The 21,512-nt window shown below is 37.6% G+C and overlaps 1 protein-coding gene across 7 annotated transcripts in view; it reads right to left on the bottom strand.

Moving 5' to 3' along the window:
* Positions 1 to 20,960, bottom strand: part of LOC139754118 (regulator of microtubule dynamics protein 1-like) — a 50,574-nt gene extending 29,614 nt beyond the window's left edge. For 2 of the 7 annotated variants that reach the window (XR_011713835.1, XR_011713838.1), the window contains exons 1-9: positions 20,747 to 20,943; positions 18,186 to 18,320; positions 17,600 to 17,713; positions 16,755 to 16,914; positions 10,494 to 10,704; positions 10,086 to 10,260; positions 7,680 to 7,791; positions 6,999 to 7,213; positions 667 to 900 (exon numbers count right to left, since the gene is read on the bottom strand). Coding sequence is in view for 2 of the 7 variants with exons in the window: in XM_071671245.1 (XP_071527346.1) it covers positions 667 to 900; positions 6,999 to 7,213; positions 7,680 to 7,791; positions 10,086 to 10,260; positions 10,494 to 10,704; positions 16,755 to 16,914; positions 17,600 to 17,641 (1,149 nt within the window). In the remaining 5 variants the exon portion in view is untranslated. Of the gene's footprint in view, positions 1 to 666; positions 901 to 6,998; positions 7,214 to 7,679; positions 7,792 to 10,085; positions 10,261 to 10,493; positions 10,705 to 16,754; positions 16,915 to 17,599; positions 17,714 to 18,185; positions 18,321 to 19,486; positions 19,592 to 20,746 lie in introns of all 7 variants that reach the window. The other 5 variants (XR_011713836.1, XR_011713839.1, XM_071671245.1 and 2 more) reach the window with 5 other exon arrangements.
* Between the last annotated feature and the right edge of the window lie 552 nt (positions 20,961 to 21,512).

Genomic DNA, 21,512 nt, shown 5'->3' with positions numbered 1-21,512 from the left:
AATGCTTCCCTAAACACCTCCCATTCCTCACCCACTCCCCTATCGTTGTTTACTCTAACCTTATGCAATTCAACACTTAATCTTTCAGCACAAAGTCTCTCTTTTGCACACCTATCACTTAGTATGTAATCCAATAATGCCCAATGACCATATTTCCTGTTCAGGTAAGTATACTTGCGTACGTCCCTCTTTTCAAAGCAGGCATTCCCAATCACAGTCCTTTTTCAGCACACAACTCCACAACTTTACCATTTCCATTCACATTACTGAATATCCCATGCTACCCAATTGCACCCTAAACTGCCACATGACTTAGTTTTGCATTTAAATCACCAATCTCTGTTACCCAGTCTCTTGCATCAAAATTGCAGACACACTCACTCAGCTGCTCCCAAACATGTGTGTCTCTCAATATTTCTTCTCATGGTCAGGTGCACAAGTACTAATAATCACCCATCGGTCACAATCCACTTTCATTTTTAACCACAACAGTTTGAAGCTCATTTCCCTACACTCTTTCACAGTCTGTTCCTGGTGCTACCTCAATAACACAAGATATGTCAAACAGTCATAAAAAACATATCTTTTTTCACAAGAGAATGAATACCATAACTATCATAAATGAACTGATATGAAAAATCGAAGAAAATATTTGAAAAATCTTACGTTAGGTGATCTAACAGATGCTTTCGCTGCTTGTTCCAGCCAAATGGCAGCATCCATGATACTGTTCATTTGAATTTGGCACTTGGCAACAAAAAGGCGGTTCTCTTTCCAACCACAAGGTCCTAATTCCTCAGCTGCTAAAAAGTGATGGAGGGCTTCCTCATATGTGGAGGATGGTACTTCACCAAATAATGCAGCTGCTGCTCTTCTTTCAAGCCATGATAGTTGTGCCACCTACAAATTAAAATAAATTTTGAAAGATACAGCTAAAATTTTTATTGTGAGACCTACTAAACAATAAGGCTCAACAAAAGCAAATGATCACAGGAGTGTACAATGCATCAACTCTAATGTATGCTTATGAAGCATGCATCTACAAGAGCAGAATGGTAAATACAGCAGACATCATAAATAAACTTCTAAGAAGCTGAAAAGCTGGAAAAGTGGAAAAAAAAAAAAAGGAGTAATGTATGAGGGCAGATACAGCATTATCAAAGAAGCGGTTGATTTAGCAAAAAATAAACTACTGAAGTCGTTAAGGAGAAAATGATAAAACAAAAAGAAACAATGGATGAGTCACCAGAGAACAAATGTATGCAAATTTTATTTGAAATAATTGAAAAACATGATCAAAAGTTAACATAATTAGATGTAAAAAATTGAGAAATCACAGACATGATTATGAAAGGTGTCATGAGGTTGGACAAGACCTTAGCAATGTCAGAAATAAGGTAAATAGGTATGAAGACAAATTCAAATTAATTGACAGGATTCAGAAGTTATGTTCAACTAGGGGGAATGAACATAACTTATACAGAAACTATTGAAACTAATGAGTGGAGAAGTAATTTTTCAGGATGATCAATTGATGCAGAGCATGAAAGTTGATGTAATGGAAAAGAGGCCTTGGAACATACAAACATAGGTACACAATAAATCGAGGCAAGCTCCAGGAGGAATAATTAGCAGTGTTAGAAATGGAGCAATGTAATCAGTTTGAGGCCTCACTGGTGAAAGGCTTAGAAAAGTGCAGAGTATATGGGACCAAAGCTTTTTTACACACAGGAATATTCTAGAGAAACTCAGAAACATAGAGGTTAGCAATTCAACGCTGAAGGAACTAGCTTAAAAGTGGTACACACTAAAATTAGCAAGATTTGTAAAGCAAGAAGGTAAAAGATGTATACTACTTATCAGTTTTGGCTTGGAAAAAGACCATTCACCAGATAAAGAAGAAAGGAGAATGAGAGAAAGAATGCTTATTAAAGGATTGCTGTAGATAAAAGAATTCCCATACGCAATTACTATGATGAATACAAGAATCAATACTTACAATCAACATGCAAAAGGATAACCAGTTACACTTACATTTCATTTGAATCATCAAGTCTGAAGGTACTAGAAGGCTAAAAAATTGAAAGACAAGGTGGAAGTCAGAGGTGTATTTATCAAACATGACAGACTGAGGGGAGAGGAGTAAAGCAAAGAACTCAATCAGAAAGTGAAAAATGGGAGACACCAAAAAAGGCAAGAGAATGGAGCAAACCTACCAGCACCAGAGAAATGTAAAGAATGTTAGCTGATGGTAATGTCAAACTGAAAGTAATGTACGTAAAGGTAGATACATTAATATCAAACAGAAAAAATTTAAAATTTAAAGAAAATGATTAAGTAGTGTTAGACTTGTGGAAAAAAGCGACTAAAGAGATAAAATCTTATCTGCTCTGTTCTGAGGGGCACATAAAATCAAGTAGAGAAAACATAATAAAGGTGGAGGAGGATTGGCCTTCCTAATAATAAATGGCTTTGAGTTTCAGGAATTAGTGGAAGATGACCCACTCAAACATTACATAATGGGAAGAGTAACTGTAGGGAAGAAAAGCATGGACATTTTGATGTAATATAATTCTCCACGGAACCTTAATGATCCACACCATAATGATAATAGTGAAGGAACAACCATGACAGTGCATGAAGCAGCAAAACATGCACTTTTTAGGGATGGTAAATTACTAACAACAGAGGATGTCAACTACATATAGATAAATTAGAAAAATTTGGATTTTAATGATTATGGTTATGGAAACTCAAGTTCTTAACAGTGTATACAGGAAAATTTATTCTAGAATGTCAATGAATGCACCAGGATGAGAGGGACGGATAAACCATCATTCTTATACCTAATCTTCACAAACAGCAGCATGGATATGAAGTATTTATTTTATTTATTAATTTTGCTTTGTCGCTGTCTCCCGCGTTAGCGAGGTAGCGCAAGGAAACAGACGAAAGAATGACCCCACCCGCCCACATACACATGTATATATATACACGTCCACACACCCACATATACATACCTATACGTCTCAATGTACACATATATATACACACACAGACATATACATAAATACACATGTACATAACTCATAGTCTGCCTTTATTTGTTCCCATCGCCACCTCGCCACACATGGAATAACAACCCCCTCCCCCCTCATGTGTGCGAGGTAGTGCTAGGAAAAGACACCAAAGGCCCCATTCGTTCACACTCAGTCTCTAGCTGTCATGTAATAATGCACCGAAACCACAGCTCCCTTTCCACATCCAGGCCCCATACAACTTTCCATGGTTTACCCCAGACGCTTCACATGCCCTGGTTCAATCCATTGACAGCACGTCGACCCCGGTATACCACATCGTTCCAATTCACTCTATTCCTTGCATGCCTTTCACCCTCCTGCATGTTCAGGCCCCGATCACTCAAAATCTTTTTCACTCCATCTTTCCTCGTTCCCTCCACCTCCGACACATATATCCTCTTGGTCAATCTTTCCTCACTCATTCTCTCCATTCTTATATTATACATCATTTGCAAAACATTTTCATGCAATTGTTAAGTGTGATTATGCAGTAAATTAGGAAGAAAAAAGAGCAAAGATGACATGTGATTTAAATAAGAGATACATTTGTGGAAAATTACAGAACTTAACAATTTCTATGGTAACACAAACCGGGAGATGGAATTCAATGGCCAGGAACCATGGTTCTGTGGTGAAAGGTTCTGGAAATTTTACAATGAGGAAAGGTTAAGAAAGACAGAGACATTGTTCAATAAATGACGTCAAAAACCAAAGGATCTTTGAAATGTACTGTGACAAAGATACAAGCAATACTCCAGCCAGCCAACATCTGCAAGGTATAGGGGAGTGAGGAACAAGTATAGTAGGATATGAATGGCGAAAAAACTCTGAAAAGAATACTGTGGACAAAGCAGAACATCCAAAATTCTTCCATAAATTTTGTCAGTTAAAAACAGCTAATCATGCTAAGGGACTGAAAGAAGACTTGGAGAAGCTAATGTATGGATATGTGAGGAAACGAATGAAAGTTCAAAAGTGTTTTTATAATGGAAGACAATATAACTCCAATACCAATGAGACGGAACAGAAAGAAGGTCTCATAGAGTGGTGAGATATCAAGAAAGACATTAACACAATACTAAAGGATCTTGATCCATAAAAGGCTCATGGTCCTTATGAAATTTCAATGCATGTGCTGAAGATGTGTATAGATACACTTAATAAACCACTTGAAATATTGTTTAATATGATACTGGCAAATGGCAAAAGGCAAAGTACCAAGACAGTGGAAAAGGACAAACTCCATACCTATCTATAAGAAAGATCAGGAAGAGACAATACAACAAACATCCTCCCTAATGAGCATCATTTGCAAGGTACAAGGAAAGATAATCAAAAATCAAATGAATAACTTTCTTCTAAGAAAAACTTTCAAAATGAGAAAAAGACCTCTTAGATTTCTACAAGAGACTGACCTCATTATTGTATGTGGACTGCTAAAAAACTTTTGACACTGTACTGATGATTAAGAAACTGGATCACCAAATGGGATTTAGTGTATTTATCCTATTTCACGCTGAAATACATCATTTTTCAGCAAAACTACTATCTATTTCTGAGAATATAGTCTTTCAGGCACAGTTAGGTAAAATATACTTGTGATGTAACAGTTTTTTAACTGAAAACGATTCATAAAACATGTACCGTCAAGCTGACACAGTAGAGCCCTGGTCGCGGAGGCTTTGCCTTTGCATTGGCCCTTCCTAAGCAACATTTAATATTACCATACATTGAAACTGTAATTATACTCTTATTGTCCTGCTTCTAATTTTCCAGAAATATGACAAGTCTGTATATAATACAATGTTATGGTATTTTTAATTACTAATTGGTACATACTTTACATTTCTACTGTTTATGAGCAGTAACTAGTATATATTTGTCATGTCTGATGCTAAAACTTGCTCCTAGCCCTTCCCATTATGCCCGGGTTTCAACCTAATGAAACTATTACCCATGTATAGGTCTACCACCTAATTTTTTTACTAAAAATTTGGTCTTAAAAACTCGAACTATACACAAGTATATATGATATATTTTAAACAAGTATATATGATATATATATATATCATATTCATTTAGTATACTTTGACGCTGTCTCCCACGTTAGCAAGGTGGCGCAAGGAAACAGACGAAAGAATGGCCCAACCCACCCACATATACATGTATGTACATAAACGCCCACACATACACATATACATACCTATACATTTCAATGTATGCATACATATGCATATACATATATACACATATACATATTCATACATGCTGCCTTCATCCATTCCTGCTGCCACCCCGCTACACATGAAATGACCCCCCCCCCCCCGTGTGTGTGAGGTAGCGCCAGGAAACGACAACAAAGTCCACATTCTTTCACACTCAAGTCTCTAGCTGTCATGTGTAATGCACTGAAACCACAGCTCCCTTTCCACATCCAGGCCCCACAAAACTTTCCATGGTTTACCCCAGACACTTCACATGCCCTGGTTCAATCCACTGACAGCATGTTGACCCCGGTATACCACATCGTTCCAATTCACTCTATTCCTTGCACGCCTTTTCACCCTCCTGTATGTTCAAGCCCCGATCGCCCAAAATCTTTTTCCCTCCATCCTTCCACCTCCAATTTGGTCTCCCACTTCTGCTCGTTCCCTTCACCTCTGACACATATGTCCTCTTTGTCAATCTTTCCTCACTCATTCTCTCCATGTGACCATTTCAATACACCCTCTTCTGCTCTCTCAACCACACTCTTTTTATTATCACACATCTCTCTTGCCCTTTCATTACTTACTTGATCAAACCACCTCACACCATATACTGTCCTCAGACATTTTATTTCCAACACATCCACCCTCCTCCGCAAAACCTTATCTATAGCCCATGCCTTGCAACCATATAACACTGTTTGAACCAATATTCCTTTAAACTTACCCATTTTTGCTCTCCGAGATAACATTCTCGCCCCCCACATATTTTTCACACTCCCAGGACTTTCGCCTCCTCCCCACCTTGTGACTCACTTCCGCTTACATGGTTCCATCCACTGCTAAATCCACTCCCAGATATCTAAAACATTTCACTTCCTCCAGTTTTTCTCCATTCAAACATACTTCCCAATTAACTTGTCCCTCAACCCTATTGAACCTAATAACCTAAAAAAAAGAATATATACAAATATATCCCTGAGGTAGAAGAGAAAGAATTCTGTCTCCATATTCCCTAAGTGTCACTGAAGGCAACTAAAAGGGATGGTAGCAAGGGAGTACAACACCTTTTCTTGAATTTCAATTACCTACAGATGGAACAAAAAGGAGCCAGGCAAGGAGTGCTCATCCTCCTCAAAAGCAGTCTGGGGTGTCTTTATTAGGTCCCACCCCAATTACAGAAAAATGAAATTTCTAATATAAAATTATGTGCGCACACAAAGTTTGTTTCAAACCATATAAACTGAAGTAATTCTGTGAGTGCAAGTCAAGACATTAATCCTCGTTTTATAAAGAATTTGAAATATACATTGGAAAGAGTCAAAGCCTGGGACACTAAATGTCAGAAGATGCATGGTCAACCGTGAAATCCTCTATAATTCAATTTTTTTTCAATAAAACAGGCATATAATAAATAGTTTAAAGCACAAAAATTTGGCGTTTCAGTTATAGGAAAAACACACTGACACAGCTCAATGCAGTTTATTCTAATATTTACCTTTCACAGCACAATGACTGGATCATGGCAGTCAGATGGAAATTAGATATTCATACAATACTGCAAAACCTGATACTCTGTATCTGCCATGCACTGATGCCATTGGAAACCAAAAATTCTTTTGTATCAAGTAGGGGTATTGATTTCATATTATTTTGTGATCTCAACACTCCTTCACCATATCTTATTGTAACTAAGATACTGAACACTTACCTCAAAACAAAAACGACCTAGAAGATGATGAAGTGTTGCATCCTGAGGTTTAAGGTCTAGAGCACGATCAATATGTTCCTTGAAGATATTCCCACTTTTGACACGTTCTTTCATACCTAAAAATCCCCCACGTTCACCAGCAAGGATGGCATACCACTTATGAGTCTCAGCACTATTCTTATTCAATTCAAGAGCTTGTGCAGCATATTCGTAGGCTGGCAAAAAGTATAAGGAATACATGGAATATTGAATGTTATAAATACAAAAAAGCTTGAGATTATGAGAAGCATGCTGCTGAGTTACAATCTTCACTTGCCCTTCACCCATGCAGTTACACTCAATACACAAAAATGTAACTATAATGTGTCCTGAAGGGTGATGAGACTAAAATACTCAAAAACACTGCCATCACTTGCTAATATTAAGCATTAATCATAAAGTCATTCCTCCAATTAGGTGTCTAAATATATCAAGCATGGGTTGAGGATATTTGAGTGAGGCTGTATGTACCTAATCCATACCATGAAAACAGGGAGTGGAGTTAATATTTGTTGGTGAAACTACATTATGAATGTCTGCACATAGTCAAATATCATTTTCGAAACTACCAAGTATGTAAACAAAATCAAACAGAATACCTTTCATTATTTTCATAAGAAGTCAAACTTTCAAATGACATACCATCAAATATCAAAGTTTCCTTTTCCTTCATATTGCCAAGCTTTTCTTGCAGTGTGGCCATATTTCTTGTTGCTTTTGCTAACCTCCACAGGAACTCTGAATTTCTTGAATACTGAAATGAAACATTAAAAAAATATATATCAACACTGTGACAAGTTCCATGAGGTCATTACAACTGAAGAGCATTATCTTGAAATTTAAGTTTTTGGAATATTTGTTTTATGAGCATGGGTAGCATTAGCAGCAGTATCATGCTGATATTAATGACATAATGAGGTTTCTCTACATTCAGGCCTGTATTATCATACAGTATAAACAAATAATATCTTATGTGATCCAGAAGAGGAAAACAGACAACTATCACATTCACATATGTCAGAAGACTGTGAAAAGTGATTAAAAAAAATATATCAAGGGAAGACTGAATCTATAAGCACAAGGAGTTAAGTTAGAAGAGGGATCTTTTACTGAAGTTGCTGCCTTATGTCAAAAATGGGTTCCTGGGATCCATAACTTAGTAGAATCAATATATAGTGAGATCCCTTCTGACATCAAAGCCTTGGAAATAAAAGTTTCTAAAGCATACACAGATAATTTCCTATGACGTCATGTCAGTGTGCACACTTCAGGATTTTGTATGTGAGAAGGCCATGGGAGTTGACATGTCCCTAACCTGTCCCCATAGTCCCAAAATAAGAGAATAGTTAAGGAGATAACTGTCAGCTCAGAAATATCAAAATGTCTTTCAATTATAATGATAAGGAAATATTTACAAAGCTATTCATATCCTACATAAGACCAAAACTAAAACATACCTCTAAGGTTTGGTCATTGCACCTGAAGAAGCACAAAGAGCTCATAGACACAGTCCAGAGGAGGGTAACAAAAATCGTGCCAGAATTAAAAGAGCTAAACTTCAGGGAAAGGCTGGAGCTTTGAGATTTACCTACCTTGGAAGAGAGAAGACTGAGGGATGACCTGATCATAGCCTTTAAGTTTTTAAAAGAGATTGATGATGTGGACAGTGGACAGTTCTTCGAGATGTAAGGACAGAGCAAGCAAAGGACATAACATGAAATTAAGTGAGATATTTGCAAATAAAGATATAAAGAAATAATTTCATGGTACAAATATGGTGGAAAAATGGAACAAACTGACTGAGGACATGATTAGTGTAGAGCCAGCATTTACAAGGAATAAGAGAGCAAGGAACAAGTATACCAGGATAGGAAAGGATAAACAAAGAAACTTTGAAAAGAATAGCGTAGAAAAAGGCAGAGGTAAATCCAAAGTTCCGCAAATTAATCAGAAGTAGGTTGTCAGTTAAAGATCATCTAATCTAGCTAAGGAATTCAGAGGGAAGAATTGTTAAGGATGATGTAAGGATATGTAGGGAACTAAATACTAAGTTCAAAAGTGTCTTCACAGTGGAAAACAATACATTCCTAAGAAGAGAGAGATAAAATGGTGAGGAGGTTAGAAAACATGAAAATACCTAGAAAATACATTAACATAATCATGCATCATGATGCAAATTCCATGTCAATTTCTAGTCTCATCCAACTTGCACTTGACACAAGTGTCTCTTCACTCAAAAGAAAAAAATTCACCTAAAATCGAGTAATTCTGATTGATACATGAGATTATAGCTTGTCATTCGTCAAAGCCTGCTCTCTCATGGAAATCCAACTCTACAGAGGTCTCTTGCCTGCCATGATTTTGCCAACCATGGCTTTGTGTATACACATTTAGAGTAATGTATACCATTTTACCAACCACTACATCAAGTTCTGAGTAAGTAAAGTTTTCCATGGCACCATCAAAACCATGAACTGGGCATGTGCGAAGTGGACGTGGGCTGCCTATGGCCCAGCCCAGCAGACCAACATTTCTAAGGAGAGACAGGAGTGTCATAACCAGGGTATGTTGCTAAAACAAGCACTGAAATAGCTTTCTTTCCCTACACTACTTATTTTCTAATCTTTCTACCTTTACAAATCTTTTCTAACAGGTACAACCTGCTACTTTTTAGAAAGTAGCTATACCACTTCCTCTAAACTCTTATATCATTTTTTCTTCTTTCCTTTCCTCCCTTTCTCTTTAGCCCTCTTATATGTCTCATTCATGGTAAAAAAAACAAAAAAAAACAGCAATCTGATGGACTGGAGGTGCTTAAAGAATTTTTGACAGACCCTAAGTGATAATTTTGTGTTAAATTATAAAAAAAATTAATCATCACTGAGAAAATGAATGATCAATTTTCCAACATTAATTCTTGTACCTACAACACTACTTAGGAGCATCTAGATTTGCAAAATTTGCCTCTAGTCAACAGCATACAATTTCTGGGGTAATAAAGAAAATAGTCTTATTATGTGACAACACAAGAAAGATATAAGTACTTACTTGAAATTCCTCACTTTTTAACAAGTTGTAGGCTTGTGTCTGGTCATCTCCCGAACCATCACACAATATGTCCACTTGTTCAAGCAGATGGCAAAGATGAGCCTCCTCCACAGACAAATCTGAGAGACGCTCTGCTTGTGTATCCTTAATTTCCCCAAAAGAGATGACTTCTTTGCTGGAAAAATAATACAGTTTTAAGGAAAAATTTCAAAATGTTTCTGGATGAAAACTTATTTGCTAAGTGAAATGATGAAGCATGAATGGTCAAAACATTCCTTGAGCGAGTAGCACAAAATATATTGGTGTGTAGTATATCAAATCTCTGAATCAACAACAAATATTCAGGTTGAAATAATTCATCCCTTACTTCAATATTTCTTACTATGGATACAGCAAAAAAGCACTAACTTATCCTCTGGTGACAGGTCAAAGAATTCATCCTCATCCTCATCAGGAGAATAGTAGTCTGTGTCATTGGCCTTGCTGCTGTCAGTGTCATAATCAGGGGCTGTTTTGTAGCTAGCTGAGGTTGTGGTGCTGCTGAAGCTTACAGTCTTCTTGTGGAATGATGAAGGCCGAGATGAAGAGAAATCTGAGCGACTATACGCTTTATCAAGCTCTGAGGAAATCATACCATCATTCAGATCAATATACCCTGATTTAATGAAGCAATTTCTGGAAGAATACTACAAAACACAAATTATCAAAATAACAGTGTAGTAATCCACTTTTATGTGTAATTACTTATTATTAAGGTACAAGTTCTAAAAGGAGTTCTAAATCTGTAGCATCCCATCTCTTGAGCTTTCTCTACCATCAAACAGCTTTTCATACTTATGTATGCTGCTGACATTTGCAGTTTCATTAAAAAATAGGGTTGATTCACTCACCAACCTCATTTAATAAAAGCGCTAATTCCAATTCTTTCTGATAAACTTCTCACCTACTCTAAGACTGTGATCAGGCCACCCTTTAGTCTTCTTTCAGCCATGATGAGCGAATTTATGGCCATAGTTCACTGTAAGTCAGCTCTCTTAATCTAGCTGGTGTTGGGAAATAGTTTCATCTACTGGGAAAACACTTTCAAACAGTTCATTCAGCTCCTCATGCATTTCATCATCATCATCACCATCCTCTTTCTTAAAAAATTTAACTGCAATACCATCCACTCCAGCCACATTTCATTTTACATTAGACTATGGACTGTGATGTGGACTGTGAATAGCTCTTCAAAAGATGTAGGGACAAAGCAACCAGAGAACACACCATAAAATTATTAATAACAGGCAATTTGTTAAAAAATATGTAAAAAAAAGTGCTTTATCAGGAAAACAGTGGTGGATTATGGAACAGAATGACTGAGGACATGGTTAATACAGTCAGCATACATAAATATAAGAAACTGTATGACAGTAGAGAATGTTCAAGAGATGGAGCCCCATGTGCATAAAATTCCCTTCCCATAGTGTACAAATAGGCGATTGCAACCAGGCCCCACATTTATGCATACTCATTTTTTAATTCATACAGTTTTTAACCTGACACGTACTTTTCAAGAAATCTACCAATACATGTAAATGATATGGGAGGATATTGATTGAGAGGGTGAAGGCATGTACAGAGCATCAGATTGGGGAAGAGCAGTGTGGTTTCAGAAGTGGTAGAGGATGTGTGGATCAGGTGTTTGCTTTGAAGAATGTATGTGAGAAATACTTAGAAAAGCAAATGGATTTGTATGTAGCATTTATGGATCTGGAGAAGGCATATGATAGAGTTGATAGAGATGCTCTGTGGAAGGTACTAAGAATATATGGTGTGGGAGGCTAGTTGTTAGAAGCAGTGAAAAGTTTTTATCGAGGATGTAAGGCATGTGTACGTGTAGGAAGAGAGGAAAGTGATTGGTTCTCAGTGAATGTGGGTGTGCGGCAGGGGTGTGTGATGTCTCCATGGTTGTTTAATTTGTTTATGGATGGGGTTGTTAGGGAGGTGAATGCAGGAGTTTTGGAAAGAGGGGCAAGTATGCAGTCTGTTGGGGATGAGAGAGCTTGGGAAGTGAGTCAGTTGTTGTTCGCTGATGATACAGCGCTGGTGGCTGATTCATGTGAGAAACTGCAGAAGCTGGTTACTGAGTTTGGTAAAGTGTGTGAAAGAAGAAAGTTAAGAGTAAATGTGAATAAGAGCAAGGTTATTAGGTACAGTAGTGATGAGAGTCAAGTCAATTGGGAGGTAAGTTTGAATGGAGAAAAATTGGAGGAAGTAGTGTTTTAGATATCTGGGAGTAGATCTGGCAGCGGATGGAACCATGGAAGCGGAAGTGAATCATAGGGTGGGGGAGGGGGCGAAAATCCTGGGAGCCTTGAAGAATGTGTGGAAGTCGAGAACATTATCTCGGAAAGCAAAAATGGCTATGTTCGAAGGAATAGTGGTTCCAACAATGTTGTATGGTTGCGAGGCATGGGCTATGGATAGAGTTGTGCACAGGAGGGTGGATGTGCTGGAAATGAGATGTTTGAGGACAATATGTGGTGTGAGGTGGTATGATCGAGTAAGTAATGTAAGGGTAAGAGAGATGTGTGGAAATAAAAAGAGCGTGGTTGAGAGAGCAGAAGAGGGTGTTTTGAAATGGTTTGGGCACATGGAGAGAATGAGTGAGGAAAGATTGACCAAGAGGATATATGTGTCGGAGGTGGAGGGAACGAGGAGAAGTGGGAGACCAAATTGGAGGTGGAAAGATGGAGTGAAAAAGATTTTGATTGATCAGGGCCTGAACATGCAAGAGGGTGAAAGGCGGGCAAGGAATAGAGTGAATTGATTGATGTGGTATACTGGGGTCGACGTGCTCCCAATGGATTGAATCAGGGCATGTGAAGCTGTCTGGGGTAAACCATGGAAAGTTCTGTGGGACCTGGATGTGGAAAGGGAGCTGTGGTTTTGGGCATTATTACATGACAGCTAGAGACTGAGTATGAACAAATGGGGCCTTTGTTGTCTTTTCCTAGCACTACCTCGCACACATGAGGTGGGAGGGGGATGTTATTCCATGTGTGGCGAGGTGGCGATGGGAATAAATAAAGGCAGACAGTATGAATTATGTACATGGGTATATATGTATATGTCTGTGTGTGTATATATATGTGTAAATTGAGATTTATAGGTATGTATATTTGCGTGTGTGGACGTGTATGTATATACATGTTTATGGGGGTGGGTTGGGCCATTTCTTTCGTCTGTTTCCTTGCGCTACCTCGCAAACGCGGGAGACAGCGACAAAGCAAAATAAATAAAATAAATAAACATGTAATGAATCTATGTAATTTACCTTGGACATCCCAAACCGTATCTTTCTGTGCTAGACCTTGATAAAAAGAAGATTATACATTAATAACCCTGGTTCTGATGGGTCCTAACAAGGAGTCAAGTGTTAACTTCTCAGTGCACAAATATCTTAAAATATGATAACATACCTACATCAGTCATATAAACATTTTGTACTTATCTTAATCTTTGAGTAGAGAACCCACTCTGATGTAGGAGAGAGCATATTTGTGTCTTACTAGGTAGCTCAGTCCCAACATTGCTCAGAAATTCTATCCTATAAGTCTCCGGGATATTGCTATACAGTGAAACTTCATTAATTCGTGATGCTTGAGACCGTGACCCTTACATACTACTGAAAGTGGTGAATTAATCCAAATTACAAAAATATGCTTTATTTTTCACTACTAAGCAATATTCCAAAACATATGCTTCGGTCATTTGAAAAATGACACACATATGTTGCCCACTGTGCCAGCATCAGACTGCCACCCCATGTGTGTTTGTAATTTTCCTGAAAAATCTTCCTGAAAAATGGCATGAATGCAACCATTCAACTTTTATCTAACAGTAATACCTATTATCTCAAGCAGTCTTTAAGATTGCTGGGACTACTGCGGCAATTAACACTTAAGGAGAAGTGGATTATATCAAACGTGAGGAAATATAGACACCATTTAAAATACCATAAACATTTTTTACACATTCTGGAGTTAAAAACTGGCAAAACTATTTCATAAATCTGGGCAATTTTCCAATGTCAATTAACAAAAAAAAATCAAATATAGAATATACAGTATAATGATTTAACTACTTGTATACTAGAATTAACCTAAAATTCTATAAGTTTTATAGCCATCTTTGCTGACAGGATTAGTACAAGATGAATGTTGTACTATTTTTCCAGGGAGTTGTGGCTGTCAGTATTCAGAATATCATCACAATCCATTCCACTCATCCACTACCAGGACACTATTAGTGAACTGTGCTTCTGTGCAAGGCTTCCAAGTAGTTCACAATTAAAAGCCCTTAGTTGCCTCATTTATGAAAAGTTGCAACCAGAGGGCACATGAAACTATGCAAGAAACATGTCAGATGTCAGAAAATTGCCTGAGTAGTGGATAAGTGGAACAAGCCACATTAAGAAATTTTAGGTGCTGACAGTATACAAAAGTTTAAAAAGTTCAATGGCAGCAAAGTTCAAGAGAGTAGGCCCAAATGAATGAAATGCTCCCTCACCATACTGTACAAATAGTTAAAATCAAGCAGTCACAAACATACTGACAAAAATCAGAATAAATACAGACAGACAGATTGAAAAAAAATCAGATTAGTTACAGTATACTGAACTACAAATTGCAAAATGTGATTATGACTACAAATAAACCTTCTTCATTTATACTCCTGCTTTCACATTGTTAACACATTCAAAAATTACACTTCATTATTTCATCTTCATACTCACCATGTTCTGTAAATAAAGTTAACTGCTAAGCAGCAGACACTCACTGAAACATTTATCAAGAAGTCCCATTTTCTGAATTAAATTTAATTTAACAGAATATCTGTAATAATACAGGAGAATAATAATAAAAGATCATTATTCCTATACAGTAAACATGTAACTACACTGTGTAGTACACAAACTGCTCATACAGTGCCAATATGTAGACTTCACAGTACAATCAAATTACTGATCTTCACTGTGCCAGTGCTGTTTTTAATAATACAATAATTGCACTCCTCTGACCAATATAGCTGTCTTTTCTTTCTGCCTCACCCACTTGTGGATGACTGGAATTCTGTCCACAAATAAAGAATCTCTCCTTGTCACACATAACACTTGACAACACTAAACTCACACAGCTCATTCTTCATAACCCTAGATTTTCCTTTTATAAGCATTATGTGCTAGCCCTGCATTTTGGTAAAATGGTAGGAGCAGTAGATAGAAGTAATAAGGTAGGAATATTTAGGTAGGAGCATTGGGTAGAAACATTAGGTGCAAGTAGTCAGAGGGAAAATTCGGTAGGAGCCTCTGCAAACACTGCACTAAGATTGCCCTCTGCCAGTGGCCTGTAAAGGGTGAGGCACAAAAGGCTAAGAAGCTGCACTGGAGTTCACTAGTTATGGAGACTCTATTGCCATGACCATCCCTTGAGGGAGATCCAGAAAGGAACAGAAATCAAAGATATTGATATATAGATAGATAGATAGGATGGGGTGGTGAGGAAGATAAATGCAAGGGTCTTTGAGGGGACGAGAGTATGCAGTTTGTAGAGGGTAAGGGAGCCTAGAAAGTGAGTTTGTTGTTGTTTGCTGATAACAAAGTACTGGTGGTATATCTGAGTAAGAAACTGCAGAAGTTAGTGTCTCAGTTTGAAACGAAAGAGTGAGAGTAAATGTGAATAAATACAATGTTTAAGTTCAGCAATGCTGAGGAACAGGTTGGTTGGGGTATGAATTTGAACAAAGAAAGTCCGGAGGAAGCGGAGTGTTTTGGGTACTTGTGAGTCGATATGGCAGTAAATAGAACCATGAAAGCAGTAACTGTGAGTTGGCATGGCAGCAAAGAGAACCATGAAAGCAGAAGTGAGTCACAGGGTGGGTATGGGGGCTGAGGTTTTGAAAATATTGAGGAATGTGTGAAGAGAGATCTCATTACTTGACTGGTCAAAAATGGGTATATTTGAAGGTAAAATAATCCTAATGATGCTGTGTGGATGAGAATATGTAGAGGAGGCTTGATGTGCTGGAAATGAAATATTTGAGGACAATATGTGGTGTGAGGTGGTTTGACTGTGCAAATATCATAAGGATAAGAGAGAGATGTGATAATAAGAAGAGGGTGGTATAGAGAGCTGAAGAGGGTGTTGAAATGGTTTGGACATAAGGAGACAATGAGTGAGGTGATATTGACGAGGGAGTGTCAGAAGTGGAGGGAACAAAGAGATGGGGGAACAAACTTGATGGAAGCATGGAGAGAAAAGGATTTTGAAGGCTCAAGGCCTGAACATGCAGAAAGGCAAAAGGCATGCTCAGGAGAGAGTGAATTGGAGAAATGTAGCATACATGGGGTGATGTGCTGTCAGTCGATTGAACGAGAGCATATGAAGCAGCTGGGAGAAACTACAGAAAGATCTGTAAGGCCTAATTGTAGATGGGGCTGTGGGTTCAATACATTACATATGACACGTAAACAATGGATTCAAGTGAATGAGGCCTTTCTTTGTCTGTTCCCTCACTACTTCACCAATGCTGAAAAAGGTGTGAAAAAATATTATCCTAAAATGAGCATCATTCCCCTTCTTTTTCAGCCAAATCCTGCTAGAGAGATTATTTCAGCCACGTTACCTGTTTCTAATGAAGCTAAATCCTTCTTCACTTCCAAGATTGTGGCATGAAGGCTGGAAATCTGTTGTGTGAGGTGGGTGTGTTCATTGATACGAGTGAGAAGATATGCTGTACCAGCCCCAACTACCACTCCAGCACCCAGTGCAGCTATCACAGCAACCTTTGCAAAATATAATTTCCTGTTAGTCTATGAGTTGTTTCCTATCATAAATGAAAAATAAAAAATCCTATCATAATGAAAAACATATAATCTATGATATAAAAACAGTAAGCATCAGTTAAAAGTAATGAATACATAAATATACATGAATGAAATTATGAAAATGGAACCAGCTGCAGTGCAAGTTATATGAGTACAATATAACATGGTTCAGATCAAAGGAAAAAAATGAATTATGCAATCTTCAGAGTACAGGAAAAAAGACATCTCAATACTACTGAGCAATATATATCCAATGAGAGAGGTGAGCAAAATTTTTACATATACAGAAAGAAAAACCAAGAATGTTACTATAATATGAATGTGAGTTTATGGAGAGGCAATTTTGACATCTACACATGAATACCAGTTTCTCAGTGGTAGACAGCCATTTCTGCAACGTGGGTGTCCAAGGATAAACCTCAAATTTGTAGTTGGATATTATACAAGCACATACCGAAAGTAAACAGTGTAAAAACTCAAACAATGAGCTAAATGTTGGTTAATTCCAAAAGACACAATATCTGCCACTTAATCAAAACACACTAGCAAGCTTATCACACTTCTGTAATCTTTCTATGTGAAAATCAAAAGTATCCATATGAACTAAGAAAAATAATGCGGTTTTGGTGGCCTCAAAACTAACCTTAGAGCTGACATTCAGCGTTAATGACTTGTTCCCACTCATCTTTGAATAGTTTGGCAAGCATTCACTTCACACAGTTTTGAAAATGGACAAGGCTGTGTCAAGATATTCGACCTGAAAATGAGAATCAGGCATAAATATAATTCATAATTGTCTATACAAATGACAAAACTTGATCTTAAGATCAAGTCATCACATGTAAAAAGCTGAACAAACATGAGTTACTTTCTTAAAAACATAGGTTCTGAGTGATGAAAAACCTTCTCTCTCTGAGGCAGTGCCCTAAGAGCATGAAATATCTACCAGGGCAGCTGAGGGTTACAACCTCTTAAGATTGGGAAGAAGCATCTGGAAACAATGTGTTCAAGAGTTGTCTTCTTCCAGTGGCCTGTCAAGGGTGAGGTACTAAAAGCTATGAAGTGGCACTGGAGTTCACCAGGCATGGAGACTTTTGCAATGGCCAATCCCATAAGGGAGCTCCCATAGGGAACGGGCATCTGGGATATAAACAGATACATATGGAGTATGCATGTTAGCATAGACTGGCAGATATGGAAACATCAACAAAAACTGCATGTTTGCCTACCCTCTTGTTTTTGCTGCATAACTGAGAGGGACTGTCTTGTAGAAGCATTTGACATCTACACATGCCCCCTCCCCACTTCTACCCAGAACGTATCCTTGATATTGTGGTAAGAATTCTCAAAGTGAAGATATACATCTGTAAATGTTAAAGAGTTAAGTAGAAAGAAAATAAGAAAAGCAATGTGATAGAAATAATCATATCTGTGTGACAATCTATCCCGCTATCTCCCTTAATTCTATTCCAACTCCATGGGTTTCATGAGGTACATGCAACCTTTCAAATCACTCACACAAACCACTGCTAGGCACATAAAATTTCACATAAATATATAAACTTTATAACACTTTCATCCCTCATAGGTTAATAAGGATGCATTCAAAAAATATCTTGGCAATTTTTGAAACTGTCAACTTTTGAACTTAATTGCTTATGGGAAAAATCGAATTACTTTTTGTGTTTCCCTAAATTCAACACTATTTTATGCCTAAAACAGTTTTTTCCAATATTCCTTCTTATATATATACTTACCCTTATGACCTGTTCTATCAAAAAGTATAATACTGTGCAAAAAAAAGCTCACTCACTAAAATGTGATGTTAACCTGGCTACACAGTGGCAAGGGTATTTTCCAAAGTTCGGATACTCACTATCTTCTAAAGAAAGAGTCCCCATTCTTTATCAATTAATTGCCCACCTTTACCAGCAAGTAATCAGTGTTCAACTGCAACTGCTACACATGGTAATCTTGCAACATCAAAATCTACTTCAAAGGATTAAAACATGAAATGAACAATAAGAAATGCATAACTATTTTGTACATTTTGAAATACAGAACAAAAACTGAACTAGCACATGAGGCTACTCATAAAAGGCAAAATAAAACATTTTCAAAGCCAAATAACGTATATCATATAGGGGCCAATAAAAATCAGGACTCATTCATCACGATACCACATTATGTTTCTTTCAAAATCATTTGCCCTTATCCTGAACCTTTATCTTTTTATCTACCTTTGCTACTTGTTTACCCAAATTGAAATTAAATGAATCCAATCCAGTCATCTTCTCAAACTTGCCACCGCACATCACATACACTTTTTTGGATGTTGCTCTCCCAGTTGCATATATCAAATTCCTTTCTACAGGTATCCAATATTATGAAGTTTGCAGTTCCCTGTTCTAAGGGCTTACAGGTGGTGTGGAGGCAAGACAAGGTAGGTTTTGGGTTCATCTTCATTCAATGAAACAAGTTTGGCCCTGACACAAGCAAAATTGGAAGCAGAAAGGAGTTTGTCACTAACTTGTTTGGGTGAAGACTGTGGTTGACTGGGGGATGATGAACTCCTGGACAGACAGTAAGGGATGATCTGTTGTTCTTCTGCTCTGTGCTTCATCAGCAAATCATCCTTCCAAAATAACTTCTTATTCTACTTGAAATTTACTAATACTCCCTCACCCCAACCCTCATATGACATTTTCATCAACCCCTGCACCTTCTCTTTACTTGCTGCCACTTTCTCATACATCTTCCAACCCTTTGCACTCCTTCCCTGTAAGTACCACCCACATACCTCTATCTATCTATCTATATCCCTTTGATGTCCATTACCTTTGGGAACTTTCTTAAGGGGGTGGCCAAGGCAAAAAATTTCCAGAACTGTTGAAGTCCAGTGCTGCTTCTTAGCCTTTAATGCAGTGTTCTTAAAGGCTCCTATTCAATGTTCCTACTAACTACTTACTACCAAATGTTCCTCTCTTTTCCCTTTCACTAGTATCTTCATCATCCCACCACTCACTGCCCTTTTTAACCTGCCCACTTCCCACATATCACATGCATGAAACCTAGCCCTGTGCGGAACAGATCTCCTTTATGCAATAATATGAACCCCATATCTTTACTGATTTCTAAACACCCAACAATCAACAGAATCCAAGAAAACCTCACCTAACCTCACACATGGGCAATGATTTATTCAATATTCATGATCATAAGAAGTGCTACACCTAAAATCCCACCTTTCATGTCAAGTTTAGAGTAAAGTTTCCCATGGTCTTTCCTCAAAATCCGTCAAGAAGAACACGTCTTTTTTCGTAGACATGCCTCAGCTACATGGTAAGGATGTTGCAAGTTATACTGATATCTTACAACTACACTACTTACTTTCACAGTACTGAACCCTACACACTACCAACTAAACATGAATCTAATCAAAATACAGTGCTCTTATTGATGCTCTGCATTCTCTAATTCATTAACATCACAAATCACAAACAATATTCAGAGTTTAAAACGTTGCTGAGGTATTCTTGACAATCTCCAAATAAAGTGCCTACTATCTCTATTTAAATACAGCGTTGTACTACAGCAAAAGGCAATCAGAATTATTCCTATGTGAATGAGGTAGCGTAACAGTTCATAATTACTTCCTAGTTCGTTCATGTGGTTTCATAAACACAAATATTACCTTAATTATATCCTGTCATACGTTAACACCTCCACCACTGAAAATAAACCTCGTGCTAGAATTTGTATCCATATAGAAACAACTTTTTCTTCATACCGTCACAGATGATGGCTATGAAAACATTTCATCGTGGGGTCAATTGTAGAGAGAGCTCCACCCCTCTTGCCTTACGACATCAGCTGATCCATGTCAACAACCCAACATACCGGACCGGTCGACCTCTATGCCAGCATGATCGTACACTTCACTCAAAACTTAACGTACTCCCTATCTAGACCTCTCCCGTATATCGTATTTCAACTTAATTGTTTATCTCTGCCCAGCGGGTGTAATTACCAGATACTGCATCTGTTACTTATTAAGTAAAATTCACCTGTATATATCAATGCTACTGTAAACTTAATGATGACAAAAGTTTACATTGTACGTAATGAAAATCTCATTTGTATTGATCAATACATATATGTTCACTAGAAACTATTGAAGTTCCTCGTACACTGTATAAAAGCTAGGTTTTTCCTGATCTATTACTTTGATCAATTTCTTATCAGTGCTTTCCAACTAGGGGTCGTCAACCCTATTTTTACCAACAGTCAGGAATATTGCATTAGCGGCCGACGAAACTTCATCCAAAATATGTTATGTCCTGCCGGCAAGCTTGACCTGATTAACGGTATTTTAGGAGAAAGCGTAAGCAGTGATACGCGGAGAGAAAGACTCGATGGAAAGGTGCATTATCTTTAAATCATCTGATCGTGGTAAACGTATCTATTCATACTAGCCCGATTTATCAGGGAGTTTCTCTCTCTCTCTCTCTCTCTCTCTCTCTCTCTCTCTCTCGACCTATATCTATCTATCTATC

Source organism: Panulirus ornatus, chromosome 2 (genome assembly GCF_036320965.1).
Source record: "Panulirus ornatus isolate Po-2019 chromosome 2, ASM3632096v1, whole genome shotgun sequence".
Lineage (NCBI taxonomy): Eukaryota > Metazoa > Arthropoda > Malacostraca > Decapoda > Palinuridae > Panulirus > Panulirus ornatus.
The sequence above is the reverse complement of the archived record's forward strand: the minus strand, read 5'-3'. Positions and strand labels throughout refer to the sequence as shown.